The sequence below is a fragment of the Aotus nancymaae genome, unplaced genomic scaffold (assembly GCF_030222135.1).
Source record: "Aotus nancymaae isolate 86718 unplaced genomic scaffold, 86718_ANA_hifiasm-v0.15.2.pri h1tg000008l, whole genome shotgun sequence".
Taxonomy (NCBI): Eukaryota; Metazoa; Chordata; class Mammalia; order Primates; family Aotidae; genus Aotus; species Aotus nancymaae.
In genome coordinates this window covers 37,530,360-37,547,965 of record NW_026988419.1, presented here as the reverse complement: position 1 = coordinate 37,547,965, position 17,606 = coordinate 37,530,360, and the positions used below count along the sequence as shown (strand labels likewise).

At 37.8% G+C, this 17,606-nt stretch overlaps 1 protein-coding gene across 1 annotated transcript in view; it reads right to left on the bottom strand.

The window, feature by feature from the left end:
* Positions 1-17,606, bottom strand: part of DNAH7 (dynein axonemal heavy chain 7) — a 260,963-nt gene that overhangs the window by 197,265 nt on the left and 46,092 nt on the right. The window contains 2 exon segments of the mRNA XM_064372762.1: positions 3,109-3,295; positions 7,328-8,013. Coding sequence (XP_064228832.1) covers positions 3,109-3,295; positions 7,328-8,013 — 873 coding nt within the window.

Sequence of the window (17,606 nt, the reverse complement as noted above, 5' to 3'; positions counted from 1 at the left end):
CAATTAGCTAGTTCCCATTCCCTGAATCTTAGGAAGGAGAGTCCAAAAGAGTCCCTAATTTTCTAAGTGCCTGAAAGGAGAGGAGGCTGACATCTTCTCTAGCTGGAGGTCTAGTCAGTCACCAGGTGTGCTGACCTGCTCCAATGCTACTAGAGAGCAAAAAAAAACTCTGGGAGAAGATGGTGTGATAGAACAGCCAGTGAACAAGAGGCAAGAACTGTGTGCTCAGGGTTACAAAGTGGGTACAGAAGATGAATTGTACATTTCTGCAAACCCCGCTTTTGGGCTATGGCAGGCAGATGAAAATTTATTTCCAAAACCTAATCTTAAAAGTTAACAGGCATATGAAGTTAAGATTTGTGAAATACTGCTATAGTATGGGGCAAAAAGACTAACACATCAAAAACATGTGGCAAAATCCACCATCAGAAGGTAAGTTTGAAGATGTAGCCAAATGTCCCAGACAATGACCAAACGTAGGGGAGACACTCAAGATGAAGTCCCTCAGCAGGAGACCTGTGTTGGGATATTCACCTGTCTACCCCGGGTTAATCTGCGCACATTACATATCCACAACTCTCCAAAAGGTTAGGCCAGTTGTGAAGACCAACAGAAAAGGCACAGTGCCTTGACATCACTGATAGGAGGTTGTCCACCTATGACCACCCACAAAAAAGGACAACTCATTTTGCAGGATCGGGTACATCAGAAAATGTTCTTTTACTCTCGCTGTCTCTTTCTCCCTCTCCCTCTTCCTGTCTCTCTTCCCATCCCTCCCTTCCTCCTTCTCTTCACCCAGTCCTTGTCCCAATTGCAGATGAGACACACAGGAGAAGAGAAGTAGGGTGGGAGAGCAATCTCCCTATCTCCCCACCCCTGGAACCTCAGGTTTACCTGCCTTATGGGGAAAAGAAGAGCTCAGAGTAGAACAGAAGACAGAGGTTTTGAAACAGGTACAACTAAGTCTTCACAGACAAAACTCTCTTAATAAGCAACAGTGACTGAAAAATTCCGGAATTAGATTGAAAGGTCAATAAGGGAGCCTCTCCCAGTAAGAAAGGGTTTTGGTCAAGTATAGTTGGTAGCAGGAATTATAAGAAGAAATTATAAGCAGAAATTATAAGATTATTTCATGTTTATACCTCAAGGAAACCAAGACATCTCAATAAAGACAGAATACACACACACACACACACATATATACACACACATACATACATACATATATATGCAGAATCTGCAGGTTTGTTACATAGGTATACATGTGTCATGGTGGTTTGCTGCACCCATCAACCAGTCATCTACATTAGGTATTTCTCCTACTGCCCACCCAATCCCTGAAAGGCCCCAGTGTGTGATGTTCCCCTCTCTGTGTCCATGTGTTCTCATTGTTCAACTCCCACTTAGGAGTGAGAAAATGTGGTGTTTGGTTTTCTGTTCCTGTGTTAGTTTGCAGAGAAGTTTCCATCTTTATCCATGTCCCTGCAAAGGATGTGAACTCATCCTTTTTAATGGCTGCATAGTATACCATGGTATATGTGCCACATTTTCCTTATATGGGTTCAAGCCTGGGACAGAGCGAGACTCTGTCTCAAAAAAAAAAAAAAAAAAACAAACCACGTATCTACTTTTAGCTTTTTTAAACAAAAAAAATTCTCCTTCATTGCCTTCCGAATCAAAATATACCCATATTATAAGGATTTTGCACTGCTATAAGGAAATGATATATAAAAGACTGAATTTATGAGAAATTAGAGATGATTGTATTACAAAATAACTTACTAATAGGTTCTTTAAATACGGAATTAATCAAATGTGATTTATTTTACAAAAGTTTAGTATATACAGAGATTTGTTTCAGGTATTATTATACACATGAGGTAAAGAGTCAATAAATAAAACAATGTCCATCTTTCTGAATATTTTCCTATCAAATCATATCGTTGATGTCAATATAGTATTATCAGTATTGGGGATTATAGTAACAGCTTTTTAAGTAATAATTAAGATTTGCATATTTCTATTTCAGGGTAGGACATTCTTAAGATAACACTTATTCTACCTTACAGTATTATATCAAAATACCAATGCAGAAGTTTATATTCATTTCATGATATGATTTAATAACTAATGTTTTTCTATTTTAATCTTCAATGACACACAATCATGCTTCAGAGGCAGTAAATAAATGTCTTCTGCCAGGCATGGTGGCTCACACCTGTAATCCCTGCACTTTGGGAAGCCGAGATGGGCAGACCACTTGAGGTCAGGAGTTCAAGACCAGCCTGGTCAAGATGGTGAAACCCTGTCTCTTCTAAAAATACAAAAATTAGCTGAGCATGGTGTCACATGCCTATAATCCCAGCTACTCAGGAGGCTGAGGCAGGAGAATTGCTTGAGCCTGGGAGGCGGATTATAGTAAGCCGAGACTGTGCCACTGTACTCCAGCCTGGGTAACAGAGTAAGACTCTGTCTCATTTTAAAAAAAAAAAAAAGAAAGAAAGAAAAGGAAAAGTCTTCTGAATGAAACAAAAATCATACATTTTTTTTAGTGTTACTGGTTTTTATTAAATTCCCTCCTTAGCTTAAATTGTAAGTTCTCCTCCACAGTATTTGCATATTTTTAAATTGTATTTTATTTGCATTTATCAGACATTTTACATGTATTTATCTTTGCAACTTTATAGATATATTTATCTTTCCCTACCAGAAAAAATGTGTTGAGTGGTTGGCATGCTGACATGTGTGCACCACAGTGAGTTTCAGTGGGTTGCATTCCACAAGAGAGTCACAGAATAGATGGAGACTGTCTAAGTACCTCATACAGTGTCTTCCTACCAGAGCATCAGATAAGAACCACTAATAGAACCCAAGGTTGTTAAATAATGCAAATTGAGTTTGGACCTCAAGGAGTAATTGGGACAAAATATCTACTTTTGCTTGTGACATTTTCTGCTCCTGGCATTCTAAAATAATAGCTGAAAAGATAATGTATGTGGTAAATAGATAATGGCTTATTGGAAACAATAATGGCTTATATGGATTTCTGAAAACAAAATCATGTCACTTCAACCAAATAATGACATTTTTGGAGATTTTTTTACCTACCTATATGACAATTCTCATTATATCTCTCCATGTCCTATTCACAGATGCAAATCGTCTACGTTCCTCAGGCATTTGAGACATAGTGTCTGGAGAGCTGCAAATGGGCTCCAGATATAACCACGTGGCTTGGACCTTGAGCCATTCATCCAGAATCTCCTGAAGCAGTAGGAGCTTGCCCTCCCATTCTCTGAGGAGCAAAACACCGTGGCTCTTATAGACAGCAAACCAAGCAAATGTTTCAAAAGACAAAATTCAAAACCACAACTAGGTTGTCAATCTTGTGTATAATGTTGTTATTCCAATTCCATTCATCTCGTTGCATTTAAAGATAAATCTCTAGATTTGTTCTACAAAACATGTTTAAAGATAATAAAATAACATTTACTCTTATATAGATATACATGGTAAGATACACTTATCTACAGTTGGGCCGGTTTCTGTATATGGTATAACAATAAACCTTTCTGCTATCCAGTTCCATGACTAGAGGGTAAAACTGGAAAAACGAGATTTTGTTGACAGTAAAGATATGCCCAATGAAGGGTACTCTGAGCTTCTGAGGAAAGGTAGTTACATTCAATACTCCTTTCCTTTAACGTTCTTTTCTCCCCGCTTAATTTGGGCTCATAAAGGCTTTATTTCTAGAAAAAAGCTTATTTCTAAAATACAGTTGACCCTTCAACAACACAGGTTTCAACTGTGTAGGTCCACTTTTATATGCATTTTTTTTGAATAAAGGTTACATGGACTGTGCCTGTCTCTCCTGTCTCCACTTCCACCCCCTCAACCTCTTCTGCTTCTGCCACCCCTGAGACAGCAAGACCAATCCCTCCTCTTCCTCCTCAGTATACTCAACATGAAAATGAGGAGGATAAAGATCTTCACAATGATCCACTGCCACTTAATGAATAGTAAACATTTTTCTCTCATGATTTTTCTTAATAACATTTTCTTTAGCTTACTCTATTATAAGAATACAGTGTATAATACATGTAACATTCAAAATATGTGTTATGTTATTGTAAGGCTTCTAGTTAACAGTAGGCTATTTGTAGTTAAGGTTTTGGGGAGTCAAAATTTATATGCAGATTTTCAACTGCGTTGGGGGGGTTAGCACCCCTAAAACCCTAAATTGTTCAAGGGTCAACTGTATTTCAATTTATAAGACATAACTGGCATTTAAAGAAAAATCTACATCCTCCAAAATAGTGTGGCATTCATGAGAAGGTGGAATATTTAAATTTACAGATTACTAGTTCATTTCTAAATATAGAGAATATAATGATTTAATTTCCTCAAGAATAAATGTAATTACTCCATAAACTAATAATTTTACAAGCAAAGTTCTAAGGTCTCTATCTGTTTACTCCATCATCATGTCACCCCATGAGGTAGGGTCCACTGTAACATCTATTTATCAATGGAGAGACATAGGCACATAGAGATAAGTGCCAGGCTCACGTTTAGCCAGATAATAAACAATAGAGCCAAGATTTGAACCCAGACAGTTGTAATTACTCTGCTATCAGAGATAACATAGTCATAGGAAAGAATGATTTATTAATAGCAACAGAACTTAGATCTGGCATAGTCTTACATATATTAACACACTACTCATCATTGAAATGGTGATCTGTGATTTTTAGATCTTTAAAACAAAGAAATGTTAATGAGTTTTCCAAGTCACTATTCATTTTCAGATGTCTTCCTAAAATATTTTTCTTTCAATGTTTATCAGAAAATTTGTTTAACCTCTTTGCACCAAAAGACCCAAATGCCTCTGCTTTCTTCTGCTATTCTTCCCTCTTTTTCTAATCTTTGCTTAAGAAAATTTCCAAGTAGCTAATGATATCATGCTTAGTACCTTAAAATGCAATCTAGATATACCACTTTCAGAGTAGTTCAAAAATTCTTCTCTTAATATGCACACTGGAGCAAGCTGGCAGGAGGCAGATCTACCAAACACAGAGAATGAGCCAAGGCCAATCAGAGCATTCCCAAGTGTATGATAGATAACACCTCAGTCACCAGAGGCACATACTCCCAAGCCACTAGCATTCCCTTGCCATGCAAATCCACTCAAGACAGTAGTCTGATTTTGATGGACTGTTTTTTCAAGGTAATATATAACCTGCTTAATATAAATAACAAAAACTGGAAACACTGACCGACAGGATAGGCTTAATTTAACCGGCTGTGTAGTATGATGCTTAAAACCCCCAACTAAAATTATAGTTACATTCTTTTTCACTTATTTGCCATCCTTCATGAATATGAGTAGAAATTACAATAGATATTCAGCAATCCTCTACAACAAGCTAATATATTTTTAAAATAAAATTATCTTCAGTTTACAGATACAAAATTATTTTTGAGAATTAAGAAATAAGATCATATTTTGATCTTATTTGTATTGTAGGCAATAAAAATGAATATCTGGATGTTGATTGTCCACTGTCTTCGCTATGAATATAGAAGTTAACAAACCATTAAGATGATAGCAAAGGGTCAGCAGTCTTCCAATAGCAATGAAGCCTATATCTTTAAATATTTAATGATGTTAAATATTTAGTATGAAATGCTAAGTATGAAATACATAATTATCAAAAGAAACAAAATATTAAGTATGAAATATTAAGTGTTAAATGCACAATCAATTCTCAAAAGAAACAAAATATTAAGTATGAAATATTAAGTGTGAAATGCAGAATCAATTCTCAAAAGAACTTTACATTAAATACAAGTGATCCAAAACAGAGATATAGACCAATGGAACAGAACAGAGGTGTCGGAGGCAACACAACATATCTACAACCATCCGATCTTTGACAAACCTGATAAAAACAAGCAATGGGGAAAGGATTCCCTGTTTAATAAGTGGTGTTGGGAAAACTGGCTAGCCATATGCAGAAAGCAGAAACTCGACCCCTTCCTGACACCTTACACTAAAATTAACTCCAGATGGATTAAAGACTTAAACATAAGACCTAACGCCATAAAAACCCTAGAAGGAAACCTAGGCAAAACCATTCAGGACATAGGCGTAGGCAAGGACTTTATGACCAAAACACCAAAAGCATTGGCAACAAAAGCCAAAATAGACAAATAGGACCTAATCAAACTCCACAGCTTCTGCACAGCAAAAGAAACAGCCAATAGAGTGAATGGGCAACCAACAGAATGGGAAAAAATTTTTGCAGCCTACCCATCTGACAAAAGGCTGATATCCAGAATTTACAAAGAACTAAAACAGATTTACAAGAAAAAAACAAGCCCATTCAAAAATAGGCGAAGGATATGAACAGATACTTTACAAAAGAAGACATACATGAGGCCAACAAACATATGAAAAAATGCTCATTATCACTGTTCATTAGAGAAATGCAAATCAAAACTACATTGAGATACCATCTCACGCCAGTTAGAACAGGAAGCATTAAAATATCTGGAGACAACAGATGCTGGAGAGGATGTGGAGAAATAGGAACACTTTTACACTGTTGGTGGGAGTGTCAATTAGTTCAACCATTGTGGAAGACAGTGTGGCAATTCCTCAAGGACCTAGAAATAGAAATTCCATTTGACCCAGCAATCCCATTACTGGGTATATATCCAAAGGATTATAAATCGTTCTACTATAAGGACACATGCACACGAATGTTCATTGCAGCACAGTTTACAATAGCAAAGACCTGGAACCAACCCAAATGCCCATCGATGATAGACTGGACAGGAAAAATGTGGCACATATACAGCATGGAATATTATGCAGCCATCAAAAACAATGAGTTCGCATCCTTTGTAGGGACATGGATGAACCTGGAAACCATCATTCTCAGCAAACTGACACAAGAACACAAAATCAAACATCTCATGTTCTCACTCATAGGCGGGTGTTGAACAATAGGAACACATGGACACAGGGAGGGGAGCACTATACACTGGGGTCTGTTGGGGGGGAGTGGGGGGGACAGCGGGGGGTGGGGAGTTGGGGGGAGAGAGCATGGGGAGAAATGCCACATACAGGTGAAGGGGAGGAAGGCAGCAAATCACACTGCCACATATGCACCTATGCAACAATCTTGCATGTTTTTCACATGTACCCCAAAACCTAAAATGCAATAAAAAAAAAATGTTTTTATTAATATGTTCCTGAAAAAAATAAATAAAGTGATCTTTGTAACACAGCACAAACATTGCCATATAAATATCACCTTACCTCATTTGTTTCTCATAAGGCTTAATGAAAGGAGATCCTTGCATAGTTTGTGTTTTTACAATATGGTCATCCAACAACATCTGAATTTCATCAATTGATGCCATAATAAATGTCCCAGTTTCTCTATAAGAATGGATGACAAATTCCACTGCATCCCACTCATTAATCATCTTCTCCATCGCCTTTTCCAGAGAATATTCTTTGCTAGCTGCTTCACTAATACCTTCAAATCTGTCTAGATATGGCTCCAGATTCATGTCTAAAAAAGAGAAGACTGTGGAGTCATCTGATGGCTGCAAAGGGTAACCAACAATGGCAGACATGGCCTCCCAGTGCCTGGGGCGCAAACCAGGATTACAGAGCACTTGAATGAGAGGAATGTGCTGCTTGAAATCTTCCACCTTTGATCTTACTTTTTTTGTCATTGCCAATGCATGTGGAGAATCTTGAAAGGTTTTCTCCAGTTTATATAGTCCTCTCCAGTAATTTCCAACATCTGCTTCTACTTGGTCTGGATTCATATTGTGATATGGTCCTTCTATCCATGCTCTATATTTGCTGCTAAATTCGACAGCAGTTTCATAAAGACGAAGATAAGGGTTCAAGCCATCTTGGATTTTTTTACGTTGAGGATATACAGATGGTAGCCAACCAAATGCTTCCTCTTCAGCATTAAACTGGTCAATCTGAAAGGATAGTTATTGAAAATATTAGTTATTTCAAGAGTGAATGACACTGAAAATTAAGTTTTTAAAAATATCTATTTCAAATGTGACCCAAAAGACCCTCACTAAGCCCTGAAGTTAAACTTCAATAATACAGAAAAACTGAGCAGTAATCTCATTTTCCAATTTACTTAATTCATTTTTTATTGACAAAATATATATATTTATGGTGCACAACGTAATCTTGTTTTCCTATTAATTTCTTTTTTTAATTGACAAAAATGTATATATTTATGGTGCCCAACACATTTTGAGAACATGTATACATTGTGGAATGGCTAAATAAAGCTAACATATGTTACCTTGCACATTTACTTTTTTGTAATGAGAACACTACACAATCCACTCTGCTGCCTAGAAATTTATTCTACCAGATAACCTAAATCATCTCTCTCAAGTTCAAAGTTCCACAAATCCCTAGGATAGGGGCAAAATGCCACCAGTCTTTTTCCTAAAACATAAGAATCACCTTTGTTCCAGTTACCAACAAGTTCCTTATCTCCATCTGACACCACCTCAGCCTTATTGTCCATATCACTATCAGGTTTTTGGTCAAAGCCATTGAACAAATCTCTAGGAAGTTTCAAACTTTCCCACATTTTCCTGCTTTCTGAGCCCCCAAACTGTTCCAACCTCTGCCTTTTACCCAGTTCCAAAGTCACCTCCACATTTTCAGGTATCCTTTCATCAATGCCCACTCTACTGGTATCAATTTACTGTATTAGTTCATTGTCATGCTGCTGATAAAGACATACCAGAAACTGGGCAATTTACAAAAGAAAGAGGCTTAATGGAACTTACAGTTCCATGTGGTTAGGGAGGCCTCACAATCATGGCAGAAAGCAAAAGGCACTTCTTACATGGTGGTGGCCAGGGAGAAATGAGAGCCAAGTGAAATGGGTTTCCCCTTATCAAACCATCAGATCTCAGGAACAATTCATTACCTCAAGAACAGTATGGGAGAAACCACTTCCATGATTCAATTATTTCCCACCAGGTCCCTCTCACAACAAGTGGGAATTATGGGAGTACAATTCAAGATGAGATCTGGGTGGGGACACAGAGCAAAACCATATCAGAGAGGACAGATGAAATAGAGTTTAAAACACCACAACTCAAACTCATACAGGAAGGAAAGCAATCTGTCTGGGAGACCACTAGAAAAGGCTCTGGTCTCAGGGTTGGCAGGTACCAAAGGAGAGAATAATGAGGAGAATGTCTGAAAACAAGGAGGTTATCTGAATAGCTTTCTGCCAACAAATTACATAAAAATACATTCCCAAAAGGAAAAGGATCAAATGTGACCCAAAAAACAACAGAAAATATGAATAGATCTGTATTAAGTAGACTAATTGAATTAGTAATTAATAATTTTCCTACCAAGAAAAGTTCAAGTACAGATGGCTACACTAATGAATTCAATCAAACAAGAAGGAAATAACACCAATTCTAAACAAACTCTTTCAGAAAACAGAAGAGATAAAAACACTTCCCAACTCTTTTTATGAAGCCATTAGTGGCCTGATATAAAAGCCAGACAATGATATAACAAGAAAACTACAGAGTCATATCATTCATGAATATAAACTAAAAAAAAAATTCCTAACAAAATACTAACAAACCAAATCCAGAAATATAACAAAGGGATTACACACAATGACCGAGAGGAATGCAAGGTTGTACTAATTATAAAAAGCAAATAATGTAATATATCATATTAATAGAATAAAGGACACAAACTAAATGATCACCTCAGTAGACACAGAAAAAGCAACTGACAAAAATCCAGAATTCATTCATGATAAAATCTCTCAACAAATTAGGAAAGGAAAGGAACACCTTCAACTTGATAAAAGATACTTTCTGTTTCCTTTACATACTTATTGAGCCCATGTTGTTTTTTCTTCTTTTCATTATTTAATACATAATTTAACTGTAAATTGACTATTTGTAGTTGTATATATTTATAAAGTAAAAAGTAATCTTATGATTTATGAATACAATGTGGAATAATTAAAGCTAATGAACATATCCATCAACTCAAATACTTATCATTTTGTGTGGAGAACATATGAAATTTACTCTCAAAGCCACAGGGAAGTTCAAACAGGGCAGAGCCCATCTTAGCTCAGCAAGACCACTGAGGCCAGTCTGCCTCTCCTCTCTGGGCAGGGCATATCAGAAAAAAATGGCAGCTGCCCCAGTCAGGGACTACAGATACAATTCCCATCTCCGTGGAACATAGCATCTGGGGGAAGGGGCAGTTGTGGGCACAGCTTCAGCAGATTTAAATGTCCCTGACTGACAGCTGTGAAAAGAGCAGTGGATCTCTCAACACAATGTTCCAGCTCTGATAAGAGACAGACTGCCTCCTCAAGTGGGTTCCTGACCCCCATGTATCCTGATTGGGAGATACCTCCCAGTGGGGGCCAACAGACACCTCATATGAGAGGGCTCTGGCTGGCATCTGGCAGGTGCCTCTCTAGGATGAAGCTTGGAGAGGAAGGAACAGGCAGCAAACTTTGCTCTTCTGCAGCCTCTGCTGTTGATACCCAGGCAAACGGGGTCTGGAGTGGACCTCCAGCAAACTCCAACAGACCTGCAGCAGAGGAGCCTGACTGTTAGAAGAAAACTAACAAACAAAAAGAAATAGTATTAACATCAACAAAAAGGACATCCACTCAGAGACCCATTCCAAAGGTCACCAACTTCAAAGAACAAAGGTAGATAAATCCACAAAGATGGGGAGAAACCAGCACAAAAAACCTGAAAATTCCAAAAACCAGAACGGCTCTTCTCCTCCAAAAAAATCACAACTCCTCGCCAGAAAGAGAACAAAACTAGATGGAAAATGAGTTTGATGAATTGACAAAAGTAGGCTTCAGAAGGTGGGTAATAACAAACTTCTCCAAGCTAAAGGAGCATGTTCTAACCCAATGTAAGGAAGCTAAGAATGTTGAAAAAAACTTAAAATTGCTAACTAGAATAACCAGTTTAGAGAAGAACATAAATGACCTGATGGGGCTGAAAAACAGTACAAGAACTCTGTGAAGCATACACAAGTTTCAATAGCTGAATAAATCAAGTCAAAGAAAGGATATTAGAGACTGAGATCAACTAAATGAAATAAAGTTAGAAGACAAGAAAAGTGAAAAAAGAGTGAAAAGAAACAAACAAAGCCTTCAAGAAATATGGACTATGTGAAAAGACAAAATCTACATTTGTTTGATGTACCTGAAAGCGATGGGGAGAACAGAACCAAGTTGGAAAACACTCTTCAGGATATTATCCAGGAGAACATCTCCCAACTTAGCAAGACAGGCCAACATTCAAATTCAGGAAATACAGAGAACGTCACAAAGATACTCCTCAAGAAGACCAACCCCAAGACATATAATCATCAAATTAACCAAGGTTGAAATGAAGGAAAAAATGTTAAAGGCAGCCAGAAAGAAAGGTCGAGTTACCCACAAAGGGAAGCCCAACAGACTAACAGTAGATCTCTGTGCAGAAGCCCTACAAGACAGAAAACAATGGGGGCAAATATGCAACATTCTTAAAGAAAAGAATTTTCAACTCAGAATTTCATATCCAGCTAAACTAAGCTTCAAAAGCGAAGGAGAAATAAAATCCTTTACAGACAAGCAAATGCTGAGAGATTCTGTCACCATCAGGCCTGCCTTACAAGAACTTCTGAGGGAAGCACTAAACATGGAAAGGTACAACTGGTAACCAGCCACTGCCAAAACATACCAAATTGTAAAGACCACTAATGCTATGAAGAAAAGGATCAACTAATGGGCAAAATAACCAGCTAGCATCATAATGAAAGGATCAAATTCACACAGAACAATATTAACTTTAAATGTAAACAGGCTAAATGCCCCAATTAAAAGACACAGACTGGCAAATTGGATAAAGAGTCAAGACCATCGGAGTGCTGTATTCAGGAGACCAGTCTCACATGCAAAGAGACACATAGGCTCAAAATAAAGGGATGGAGGAATGTTTACCAAGCAAATGGAAAGCAAAAAAAAGAGCAGGGCTTGCATTCCTAATCTCTGATAAAACAGACTTTAAACCAACAAAGATCAAAAGAGACAAAGAAGGGCATTACATCATGGTAAAGAAATCAATGCAACAACAAAAGCTAATAATCCTAAATATATAGGCACCCAATACAGGAGCACCCAGATTCACAAAGCAAGTTCTTAGAGATCTACAAAGAGACTTCGACTCCCACACGATAATAGTGGGAGACTTTAACAATACTGTCAATATTAGACACATCAATGAGACAGAAAATTAACAAGGATATCCAGGACTTGAACTCAGCTCTGGGCAAAGCAGACCTAACAGATATCTAAAGAACCCTCCACCCCAAATCATCAGAATATACAGTCTTCTCAACACCACATCACACTTATTCTAAAACTGACCACACAATTAGAAGTAAAACACTCCTCAGCAAATGCAAAAGAATGGAAATCATAACAATCTCACAGAACACAGTGCAATCAAATTATAACTCAGGATTAAGAAACTCACTCAAAACTGCAAAACCACATGTAAACTGAACAACCTGCTCCTGAATGACTACTGGGTAAATCATGAAATTAAGACAGGAATAAAGATGTTATTTGAAACCAATGAGAACAAAGACACAATGTACCAGAATCTCCGGGACACATTTAAAACAGTGTGTAGAGGGAAATTTATAGCACTAAATGCCCACAAAAGAAAGCAGGAAAGATTTAAAACTGACAACCTAATATCACAATTTAAAAAACTAGAGAAGCTAGAGCAAAGGAATTCAAAAACTAGCAGAAGACAAGAAATAACTAAGATCAGAGCAAAACTTAAGGAGACAGAGACACAGAAAACCCTTCAAAAAAATCAATGAATCCCACAGCTGGTTTTTTGGAAAGGATAAACAAAATAGACACACCACTAGCCAGACTAACAAAGAAGAAAAGAGTCAAAGAGAAGCAATAAAAAATGATAGTTGGGATATCACCACCAATCCCACAGAAATACAAACTAACATTGGAGAAAACTATAAATATCTCTACATGAATTAACTAGAAAATCTAGAAGAAATGAATAAATTCCTGGACACACACACCCTCCCAAGACAAAACCAGGAAGAAATCAAAACTCTGAACAGACCAATAACAATTTCTGAATTAAGGCAGTAAATAGCATAACAACCCAAAAAAGTCCAAGACCAGACAGAAACACAGCCAAATTCTACCAGAGGTACAAAGAGGAGCTTCATTCCTCCTGAAACTATTCCAAACAATAGAAAAAGAGGGAATCCTCCCTAACTCATTTTTAAAAAATATATTTTATTGAATTTTAGGTTGTGGGGTACATGTGCAGAACATGCAGGTTTCTTGCACAGGTACATGACAATGTGGTTTGCTGCCTCCATCCTCATAACCTGTATCTGGCATTTCTCCCCATGTTATCCATCCCCAATTCCCTACCTCCCACTGTCCGTCCCCTAGGCCCCCCCAACAGACCACAGTGTGTGATGCTCCCCTCCCTGCGTCCATGTGTTCTCATTGTTCAACACCTGCCTATAAGTGAGAACATGCAGTGTTTGATTTTCTGTTGTCAGTTTGCTAAGAATGATGGTTTCCAGATTCATCTGTGTCACTACAAAGGACATGAACTCATCGTTTTTTATGGCTGCATAGTATTCCATGGTGTATATGTGTCACATTTTCCTTGTCAAGTCTATCATCCATGGGCATTTGGGTTGGATCCAGGTCTTTGCTATTGTAAATAGTGCCATAATGTGCATGTGTATTTATAATAGAATGATTTATAGTCTATTGGATATATACCCAGTAATGGGATTGCTGGGTCAAATGGAATTTCTATTTCTAGGTCCTTGAGGAATCACCTCAAGGACTAATTGGTTGGACTAATTTACACTCCCACCAACAGTGTAAAAGTGTTCCTATTTCTCCACATCCTCTTCAGCATCTGTTGTCTCCAGACTTTTTAATGATCACCATTCTAACTGGCACGAGATGGTACCTCAAGGTGGTTTTGATTTGCATTTCTCTAATGACCAGTGATGACGAGCATTTCTTCATATGTTTGTTGGCCTCATATATGTCTACTTTTGAAAAATGTCTGTTCATATCCTTCGCCCACTTTTGAATGGGTTTGTTTTCTTCTTGTAAATCTGTTTTAGTTATTTGTAGATTCTGGATATTAGCCCTTTGTCAGATGGGAAGATTGCAAAATTTTTACCGATTCTATTGTTGCCAGGTCACTCTAATGATAGTTACTTTTGCTGTGCAGAAGCTCTGGAGTTTAATTAGATCCTATTTGTCAATTTTGGTTTTTCTTGCCAATGCTTTTGGTGTTTTAGTCATGAAGTCCTCGCCTATGCCTATGTTTTGAATGGTTTTGCCTAGGTTTTCTTCTAGGATTTTTATGGTGTTAGGTCTTATGTTTAAGTCTTTAATCCATCTGGGGTTAATTTTAGTGTAAGGTATCAGGAAGGGGCCCAGTTTCTGCTTTCTGCAAACTGCAAGCCAGTATTCCCAACACCATTTATTAAACAGGGAATCTTTCCACATTGCTTTTGTCACGTTTGTCAAAGATCAGATGGTTGTAGATGTGTGGTGTTGCCTCCGAGGCCTCTGTTCTGTTCCATTTGTCTATATCTCTATTTTGGTACCAGTACCATGCTGTTTTGATTACTGTAGCCTTGTAGTATAGTTCAAAGTCAGGTAGCCTGATGCCTCCAGGTTTGTTTTTACTTAGAATTCACCTGGCTGTGCAGGCTCTCTTTTGGTTCCATATGAAGTTTAAGATGTTTTTTTCCAGTTTTGTGAAGAGGGTCATAGGTAGCTTGATGGGGATAGAGTTGAATCTATACATTACTTCAGGCAGTATGGCCATTTTCACAATATTGTTTCTTCCTAACCATGAGCATGAATTGTTTTTTCATCTGTTTGTGTCCTCTCTTATTTCCTTGAGCAGTGGTTTGTAGTTCACATTGAAGAGGTCCTTTACATCCTTTTTTAGTTGTATTCCTAAGTATTTTATTCTCTTTGTAGCAATTGTGAATGGGAGTTTGCTCATGATTTGGCTCTCTGTTAATCTGTTATTGGTGTATAGAAATGCTTCTGATTTCTGCACATTGATTTTGTATCCTGAGACTTTGCTGAAGTTGCTTATCAGTTTCAGGAGATTTGGGGCTGAGATGATAGGGTCTTCTAAATATACAATCATGTCATCTGCAAATAGAGACAATTTGATTTCCTCCTTTCCTAATTGAATACCCTTTATTTCTTTTTCTTGCCTGATTGCTCTGGCTAGAACTTCCAATACTATATTGAACAGGAGTGGTGAGAGAGGGTATCCATGTCTAGTGCCAGATTTCAAAGGGAATGCTTCCAGTTTTTGCCCATTCAGTATGATATTGGCTGTGGGTTTGTTGTAAATAGCTTTTATTATTTTGAGATACGCTCTGTTGATACCTAGTTTATTGAGAGTTTTTAGCATAAAGGGCTGTTGAATTTTGTCAAAGGCCTTTTCTGCATCTATTGAGATAATCATGTGGTTTTTGTTTTTGGTTCTGTTTATGTGGTGGATTACGTTTATAGACTTGCATATGTTGAACCAGCCTTGCATCCCTGGGATGAAGGCTGCTTGATCGTGATGGATAAGCTTTTTGATGTGCTGTTGCAATAGGTTTGCCAGTATTTTATTGAAGATTTTTGTATCAATGTTCATCATGGATATTGGCCCGAAGTTTTCTTTTCTTGTTGAGTCTCTGCTGGGCTTTGGTATCAGGATGATGTTCATCTCATAAAATGATTTGGGAAGGAGTCCCTCTTTATCGACTGTTTGGAATAGTTTCAGAAGGAATGGTACCAGCTCCTCTTTGTATATCTGTTAAAATTCAGCTGTGAGCCCATCTGGACCTGGGCTTTTTTTTTGGTTGGTAGGCTATTAATTGCTGCCTCAACTTCAGACCTTGTTATTAGTCTATTCAGGGCTTCGACTTCTTCCTGGTTTAGGCTTGGGAGGGTGCAAGTGTCTAGGAATTTATCCATTTCTTCCAGGTTTACTAGTTTATGTGCATAGAGTTGTTTGTAGTAATCTCTGATGGTAGTGTGTATTTCTGTGGAATCTGTGGTGATATCCCCTTTATCATTTTTTATTGCATCTATTTGATTCTTCTCTCCTTTTTTATTAATCTGGCTAGTGGTCTATTTTGTTGATCTTTTCAAAAAACCAGCTCCTGGATTTATTGATTTTTTCTGAAGGGTTTTTTATGTCTCTATCTCCTTCAGTTCTGCTCTGATCTTAGTTATTTCTTATCTTCTGCTAGCTTTTGAGTTTTTTTGATCTTGGTCTTCCCCCCACAGGGCTGGACTTTCCTGGGTCCAGCTGTGTTTGCTGTGAAACTCTCAATCCAGAGCGTTTCAGATTGCTGGTCTTAGTGGGGGTGGGACCTGCTGAGCCAGATCACCTGGCTCCCTGTTTCAGCCCCTGTTTTTCAGTTGAATGGGTGACTCTGTCTCCCAGGCATTCCAGGCACCAGTTGAAATGGCTGCACAAATTTGCATGAATTTTTGTGCAGAGACCCGCTGCACCAGCTGAAACAGCCATGCTGGAGTCTTGTGGCACTTTTCTGCTCAGGAATCTCCTGGTCTGTGGGCAGTAAAAACTTGTCTAGAAATGTGGTGATCACTCACCCTCTGCATTCTCACTGGGAACTGCACTCCAGAGCTGTTCCTATTCAGCCATCTTGGATCTCCCTAACTCTTTTTATGAGGCCAGCATTACCCTGATACCAAAACCTGGCAGAGGCACGACTGTAAAAGAAAATTTCATGCCAATATCCCTGATGAACACGGATGCAAAAACACTTAATTAAATACTGGCAAACCAAATACAGGAGCATATCAAAAAGTTTACCCACAACGATCAACTCAGCTTCATCCCTGGGATGCAAGGCTGGTTCAACATACACAAATCAATAAATGAAATCCATCATATAAACAAAACCAAAGACAAAAATCACATGATTATCGCAATAGATGCAGAGAAGTCCTTTGACAAAATTCGACAGCTCTTCATGCTAAAAACTCTCAAGAAACTAGGTATTGATATAACATATCTCAAAATAATAAGAGCTATTTATAACAAACCCACAGCCAATATCATACTGAATGGGCAAAAACTGGAAGCATTCCTTTTGAAAACTGGCAGAGGACAAGGATGCCCTCTCTCACCATTCATATTCAACACAGTATTGGAAGTTCTGGCCAGGGCAATCAGGAAGAGAAAGAAATAAAGGTATTCAGTTAGGAAAAGAAGAAGTCAAATTGTCTGTTTGCAGATGGCATGATGGTACATTTAAACACCCCATCGTCTTAGCATAAAATCTCCTTAAGCTGACAAGCAACTTCAGCAAAGTTTCCAGATACAAAATCAATATGCAAAAATCACAAGCATTCACGTACACCAATAACAGAGAGACAAATCATAAGTAAACTCCCATTCACAACTGCTACAAA